Raw genomic sequence first — 8,523 nt, 5'->3', positions numbered from 1 at the left:
CTTATGTATTGATGTTTGGCCAATAAAATATTATTATTATTTTAGAATTTTGTATTAAAATCTCTACATTCATAAAGTATTAAAAAATAAATGAAAATTTAATGAATTCCTCATTAATATGAAATTCATGCTATAAAAGCACCAACTCATTAAAAGTGCTAATTAGTGTACACACATATTAATTTGTAAACTTTACTAAAAATATGCATAACATAAAACACAAAAATCTAAATGATTACTAATAAATTTTAATCAAAGTTAATATGTATTTTCATTATCTAAATTTTCGTCAATTATTTAGTATTATTTTTTTTTAAAGTTAATTTATTTGTTTTATATTGATTTTATAATGTGAACCAATAATGTTTATTTCTGAAATTATATTTATTTTTACTTTCCTAATTAATCTATTAATTTATTATACAAAATCTGTGTTAATAAAAATATAAAAAACTAAAAGTTTTTATTAGAAGTAATTAGTACAAAAAGACCTCGCATAGTGCGGTTAATCGGTTCCGCCAATAAAGCGCACTAATCGAAAACTTTAAAGCGGCATAAAAACAGTACATAAAGAGACTCAATGATAGAGGAAAAATAGCAATCATTTATGTATAAAAAAGTAATTTTGTGTAACATATTTTTTATAAATTATTTGTATTTACTTTGTTTTGAAATTTTCTAATGTATCCGCAAACTCGCATAGAAGGTATTGCGTAGTGTGACTGAAAAATACCAAATCCATGTAATAAACATGCACTTTTAAAGAAATGCAATATAAGGAAATATATGAAAGATAATATAGTCTACCGTATTGGAAACATATGGACTGTAGAAATACCTTTTGTGCAAAGAGCAATGCAATATTTATTGAATGCTGTGGATCAACAAAAAAGAGGGCATCGCCAAAGGCAAGAGAAATATACGTCGCTTGGCATATGAAATGTGCGAGAGTTCAATGCGAAAAATTGCATAAATGTGTAACAGTGTAGCTGTTGTCCCATGTCGGGCCCAAACAGGAGCCAGGTGACATGCAATAAAGTACATATTAAGTCCGGGTTCTGGGCGTACAAAGCGCCCCAGAAACTCAATACGTTTCTGCTTACAAGCCCCTACTCACATCACTACAACAAACGCCTCAGCTTAAGGCGAAAACGCGGACCAAACTAAAACAATGAACACCCAACAAATAGAAAAACTGTTGCGAATATTCGCACGTTTCCAACAATGTTTCAATCGAAATATGCATTTGCAAATACATTTTTCATTCGCACCAATTGATTTCAGTTTCAATTCCTCCAGCAATTAAAATATTTTTGCTATTGTTTGGTAAACCACAATACGATCCAATTCGAATAGATCGAAACCAAATAAATAACAACAACAAATAAAATACAAAAAAGTTTATACGCGTGTAGGTTTGTGCTGACATTCTGTTGTTGCCATCCCCCAATAATCCAATGCACATTTAATTATTCTGCCCCAAATATTTTAGATGAACACGCACGTGTTTAGTTTATTTATATATTCATATGTTTCCTACTCGATGAAATCAATGATTAGTCATTTTAATTGCGTAATGTAGGTTTAATTAAAGTTCGAACAATATCCGTCCATCGATTGGCCTTTCGAAGCCAGATAATGAATACAACGGAACTAGAATTCTGCTCTAAATATTTTACAGCTAACGTATTTTTTTCCCGCTCTTCTGATATATTTCACTGATTCTGTAAATAAATTATTGGCGTATATTCAGTTGTTTATTCGAATATAGTTTGTTAATGCTTGAACGGAACTTCATTAAAATTTTACATTTTTAACATCCTTCCGAAATCAAATATTTATATAATCAATTTACAGACTCGAAGAAAAATCTTATACTAAAAAATGTTTGATTTTACTTTAAATTAATAATTTAATTAAAAATGTATTTTTAAAACACACACATTTCTTTCTTAATTAATTTAATCTTATGTTAAAAAGCATTTTAATATTATTTAAAAATAAAATAAGAATTAGAAAATATAGATTTTCTTGAAACAAAAAATAATTCATTTCTCGAAATATACATTCTCTTTTCAGTGTTCTGTATTCTATTTTTATACTAATTTCTCTTGTGTAACCAAAGTGTACCAATCACCTATTGAAGTACTATCATCAATATACGATGCTTAACTTTAATAAATGTCTAGTGTTTTGTATTATATAAAATTAAAACAATTCTAATACAAATTTTAATTGTTTTCATTATGACCACTTTCACCTAACTTCAACATACAACTTTCATAAATTACTGAAATATATAAATCCCAACTATTTACGATTGAATAACTGAAACAAAACAAAAATCAAACATTAATAAACACTTTGTGTTGTAAATAATAAAAAAACAACAATTTCAAATGTACATCAACGTTGAAAATGTATAAAATCCGAAATATGGGTAGTTTGCAGTTCCAATGATAATAACTTATGATGCAGTGGTTGGAACGATATTGCGCACAAGTAAGACAGTTTTAGTTCCAGTTTTATATTTTTAATGAGATTATTTACTTGCCCAGCAATTCGTTGTGCGGAGATCATAAAATTTTATAGAAAAATAGTATGAAGCATTATAAATATTTCAGGTCACGTTGAAATCGTTAATCGTCCGAATTGGCAATAAACCAAATAAATAAAAATCGTAACATTACACAGCTTCATTAAAATATGATGAAATATGATATGTAAATATACGAAGTTTATTGGCTTTTAAATAACAAATAAATATTGTTTATTGAAATCACAAATACGCTTTTAACACAATCTATTTTTATAGGAATTATAAATCATTTAAATTGATTAATTTAATATTAATGAAAACAATAACAATTTATATGCATTTTATATTATCTTTGCAAATTCTGTAATGAAATTTCAAAACTTTCATTAATGGAATTGTTTTATTATTATACTTATGTACTTTTGTTGGATTATTGAATAATGTTTAAAATAATTTAGTGACATGTTAGTACCGATGAATTATAAAGGACATTTGTTACCTAGAATGTGTTTAATAGTCGTAACTATAACTTAACGAAAGGATGCGTTAGCACTGATCTATACCAACATAAAAGTCCGAACGAAACTGTTAACACTCAATTTATTTGTTTCAGGTTTCACAAATTATTTGGGAAATAACAACGTGGATGCAAGAACATACATCTGCAAAAAAAAAATAAACACGAAAATCCAAACTAGAACAGAGCGATTTCGCTGGAATTGGTCGACGCTGAAATTGTCAGTCGAATGCAGTTTTCGATTAGCGATTAGATTGGTTTAAAACGAACCGAATTTGCAAATTATATTTCTATTAGGACATCGGAATTGTGGGCGAAACGGGAGCAGATGTTTTTGTAATTCAGGCCGTGTAATCTAAAGCTCCAAATCCAAATCCGCATCCGTTTATTTTTTATTTTCGTTTCCTTCGGTGGAAGAGAGAAAAGGTACAGCCGCATTTGCATACAGATGAATAACAACGGGACAACGATGTCTGACTACGAAAGGATCAGGCTCGTGATCCTCGGCGGAGCCGGCGTTGGGAAAAGCTGCATCATTAAACGCTTTCTAACTAACACCTACACGGACAAGTATCGCAGCACGATCGAGGATCTGTACAATAGGGAATACGATCTCGGTCATATGACCTTGAAAGTGGACATCCTGGATACGGCAGGAGACATGCAGTTTCCGGCGATGAGGAGGTTGTGCATCGCAACGGCCCACGCTTTTCTTTTAGTGTATGCCGTCACGTCTTCGCCGTCGTTCGATTGCATCAAGCAGTGCTTCGAGGAGATCAGAGAGCAGCGGGCCGACTTTCAGGAGATTCCCATTGTCGTCGCCGGAAACAAGCTGGATCTGACGTCAACACATCGAGAAGTTCGCATCGAAGATGTCTCCGAATGGGTTTTCTGTGAACTGCCCAAGTTAAGGTAAATCACATACACATACATATCACACCTAAATTATTCACGACAAAGAAACGATGATGATGCTCATTTTACGTAGATTCTTCGGGAGAATGTCTGCCAAAAAGTATGTCATTTAAATATGCAATTCTCTTGTGAATTTAAATAGAAATATATGATTTTGTGACCCGGCGTATCCACTGCTATTTTCAGAGAATACATTATATTAATATATGCTTTACATTCATTTCTCTCAAAGACGCAAAAGTTAGTTTAGATTTGAATAATATCTAAATAATTTATTATAACATCTACTTCAAAATAATATATACAAAATCATTGTAAGAATCAACAAAAATCAACTACCAATACTTGCATTTAGCTTAATGACGAATTACATTAATTTCTTCCCAAAAATACATTTTTACAAATAATTATAAAATGGAATAAAACAGATTCAATACTTCTGATGTACTATACTTTACGAGTAACTTGTAAACTTAATTCAAGTAATATGAGTATATTGCTATACATGTTACTTTACAAGTAGCTTCAAAAAGCTCCAACCTTATATAATAACTACATGCAATATTTTAAATCTTTTCAAAGAAGATTTTACAATTGAATAATATTGTAATAATATAATCGGTTACGCCAATAACCAGAACTGCTTGAAACTGGACTAATTGAGGGTAAACCGCACAAAAAGAGACATTTTTGTATAATGAGAAAAAATGATAATTTATGTATCTAAAACTATTAAGTCTACTATTTTTTAGAATTTATTTTGCACAATTAATATTTACTTTATTTTGAAATTTTCAACCCGATCTATATATAATTGATCAAATCTGGACTATACGAGGATGATGATATATGATATATATTCAATACAATGTAATCAAATTTAGTAAAAACATAACTTAATCATTGATTTTTTTACTGTCGAATTAAAATATACAACTATTTGATGAATATTGTAAATAAACTAAATGTTATATAATAGTTGAATATAATTTCTATAATTTGTTTTGTAAAGAAATTATACAATTTTAATTAATATGTTTTGATGATATTATACAATCAGTGAAATTTTAATTCTCAAATAAAATTAAATCTATATGGAAAATTCTAAAATTTGTTTAAAGTTTATTAAATCAAAACAAACTTTTATTAGTCTGGGATTTCAGCAAGTGATTACTTCTGTATTAAAAAAAGGGGAAGCTTCCAAGGAGAATGAATAAAAGAAAGAGATCAGCTAGATGAGAATGTCTAGAGTCTAGACTATACATAATTAACTTTATTTTATGGCATGTTTGATTATTTCACAAAAGAAGTAACGTAATAGAGAGGATAATTGATGTTCCCTGCAATAAATTCTAGGAGAAACCGGAAGGTAGTAAAGTTTGCAATTTTACATTGTAATGATATATGTAAGATGAGCGCCAAAGTTTTCGATGATAAAGACATAAAGGTGGGGAGATTGCTGTAATATAAGTTCAGTGGAACATTTGGGGTCTTTGACTTATTTGCTTGTAGCCAAACGAACATCAATAGTAAAATACAAAAAAATATGATATTTTTATTCGAGAACTTTAGACTTGTTTTTATTCAATTTGAGATAAAAAAATATGAAACATGCTTATTTTCATATTGAAATAAGTATAATGCGTCAATGTCACGTAATGAATCGAATATCTTTTTTTATTACTTACACATTTTATTCTTTCAATTAGTTTAATACCGGTTTTATCACTTTATTTTAGGACCCTGGAGTGACTACGTATATATTATATATGTCAAAATAGCGTGAAAGTATTATACCTCGTATAGTGCTGCTTTGATCAATCCGGATTCACTATAGTCCTGTTTGAGACATAAAAATAAACTAAATATTAATTAAACAAAATAAAAAATAAATTCTTAAAAAAATAGTATACAAATTTATCAATTAAAATGATCGGTATTTTTCATATTATATAGTTGAATTTTTTTTGTGCGATTTATTTTCATAATAATACTAATTGCAACAAAAAATTATAACATTAAAAAACTTAATACAAAAACTAAATTAACAAAAAATTAAATTAAATTCAAGTGCTGCAAAGGGATATTGACAATAGGTCTTTCTGCTCGGAATTATTTTATTTATATTTAGTTTCAAAACAATCAAATAAATTGGCAAAATTGATTTAAATATCATATTTTAATAACGATAATTTAGACTGTTATTATTCATTCTAATTAAAATTAATATTTTTTTATGATATTATACAATCAGTGAAATTTTAATTCTGAAATAAAATCTATATGGAAAATTCTAAAATCCTTACATACATATTCTGAAAGGTCACTATGTTTTTCTTCCTGTATGAAAAAGAGAGCTATAATTGAATTAAAAATCAGAGGCACAATTGAATTTCAAAAAAGTTCTTTGTGCAAAGAAAAAAAAATGCATTTTACTAATGAATCATTTTTACCGGATTCCCATTTTTTCTTAATAAGTGCCTGTAATAATAAAATTATGTAATTAATGGTGAAATAATGGAGAAACTAATAAACAATGCATTATCAAAACTGAAATAATAATGGTAATTGAATGGATTATAGGATGATAAATTTTGCTTTTAATTATATTATTTGCAAGCAATGATGTTGTAAGTTATTTGCCAATGTTTAATAATAATATTAATAATAAGAAAACAAAGCATCTCCCTTACACTTTTTGCTTTATTATGAAAATTCCAGGGTGAAGGTTCTGGAATGTTCGGCGAAAGACGACATCAATGTCAAGGAGATTTTCCGCACGTTCCTGACGCTCTCTAGGATATTCCCGAAGGATTCAGACGATTCGGGGGGCCTGAAGCGACGATCCAGCGCCTACGTGTCGGCAAGCAAAGGAGGCCGAAGGGCCGTCAGCCCTGCACCAGACAAAGACCGTTCCTTGGCCGAGGGCAGCAACTCGCAGCAGGAATCTAGGGCCAAGCCTAGGTCCAGGTCTCTGATCCGGAGGGCCAGCAGGAAGACCAAGCAGCAAATTCGGGATGCCCACAACGCCGTCGAGGAATGTACCGTATCCTAAACTTGACTCCTCAAACTCGCACAACCCTTCGTGTATATACGAAGGATGATACACACCACCCCTCCCCGAACATGTTTTAATTACGACAGCTATTGTTTCGATAATTGACACATAATGTGATAAATTAATGTTAGCACTTCGATATGTAACAAAAACACCGGATGGAAACGATCATTTTCTACTACTTTCGAAACGATTGTTCGTTCGTTCTTTCTTTGATACACAACGAGAGCTTTTACTTATCGAGTTTCTTCCTCATTCATCTACGGTTGAATTCACCCCCACACAAACATCCATTGAAGAGTCAATAAGAAAAAAAACAATTTTTTTTTTATTAAACCCAAACAATCTGATCAATTACTTATTAATTAAATACAAATAATAAATTATTTTATTAATGTTATAATGATATAGATAATTTATAGATTACATATATTTTTTTCTTCTTGGCTCTTCAACTGAAATCTCTTACGATATAAATCGGTTACACATTATTGATCCCCTTCCAAAAACTGAAGACATATGCAGAGCGAATCCATATCAGACCGTGCAAACGGTTACGTATTAGGATCATTATATAATAGCTTACTTCTGAATAGAAAGCGATTTTTGTCTTCTAGCGTAAGTATCTAATGGAATATCTTAATGTCTAATATCTTCAAAATATCTATAATTATTATATACAAATATTTAAAGTTCATTTAAACGTTGCACAAACGCATGAATAACAACTTCTACTTCTTAAAATTAATTTTGTTTGCTTGATTATAAAGTTTTTTTTCTAAACACTGAGACTATATAACAGAACAATTAGAATAAATATAAAATTCAATAAAAACATTATTTATTTAATATAATACGAGATTTCTACGTCGAGAAAATAAATCAACTCCTAAGAACTTTTGTTGTAGTCAGTGAAATATTTAGGTTTCTAATTATCTGAATATTATATAACAAAAGTCACAAATTTTAAAACTGTTGGAAAAATTTCATTCACAAAATTTATTAAATTCAATCAGTTTACAATTCCTTTCTCTTATTTCTTTATTTATTTACAGTTTTTAAATCCCTTATTTGGATCAATGGTCTTTTTCTACCCGGGAAAAACAATTTTATTTTATAAAATAATAATCAAATTAATATTCAATTTATATCTATTTGAGAACAATTAAAGAGGTTTATTTGGATAATAGGAACAGTAGAGATGAGCGTTCGGACATGAATAGGCATGTCGGGAAAGGGTTTTAACAAAGGGAAAGAAGTTAAAAATAAAGTTTAATTAGGTAGAATTAAAATTAACGAAAATTGTCTGTAAACGCAAAAAGATCTTGCTGCTTCCTCAAATGGCTAATTTCAGCATCAATAATGTGTAGATCCATCTTAGTGAGTGCGTTGGAAAAATGATTCTCCAGTAATGGGAAAAATATTGGGTGAGTTACAGAAAAATTGATGACAGGATGTTTTTCTACACTAATCCATTCTTCAGAGGGTTCTTTA

At 29.4% G+C, this 8,523-nt stretch overlaps 1 protein-coding gene across 1 annotated transcript; it reads left to right on the top strand.

The window, feature by feature from the left end:
* The first annotated feature begins 3,157 nt into the window (after nucleotides 1-3,157).
* Nucleotides 3,158-7,366, top strand: LOC108562774 (GTP-binding protein Di-Ras1). Its single transcript, XM_017921200.1, has 2 exons — nucleotides 3,158-3,968; nucleotides 6,693-7,366. The coding sequence occupies exons 1-2, from the start codon at nucleotides 3,505-3,507 to the stop codon at nucleotides 7,024-7,026; spliced, it is 798 nt and encodes a 265-aa protein (XP_017776689.1). The 5' UTR covers nucleotides 3,158-3,504; the 3' UTR covers nucleotides 7,027-7,366.
* The last annotated feature ends 1,157 nt before the right edge of the window (nucleotides 7,367-8,523 follow it).

This window comes from Nicrophorus vespilloides, unplaced genomic scaffold (genome assembly GCF_001412225.1).
Source record: "Nicrophorus vespilloides isolate i.1.1-1 unplaced genomic scaffold, Nicve_v1.0, whole genome shotgun sequence".
NCBI classification, from domain to species: Eukaryota; Metazoa; Arthropoda; class Insecta; order Coleoptera; family Silphidae; genus Nicrophorus; species Nicrophorus vespilloides.
This window is presented reverse-complemented; position numbering and strand designations above follow the sequence as displayed.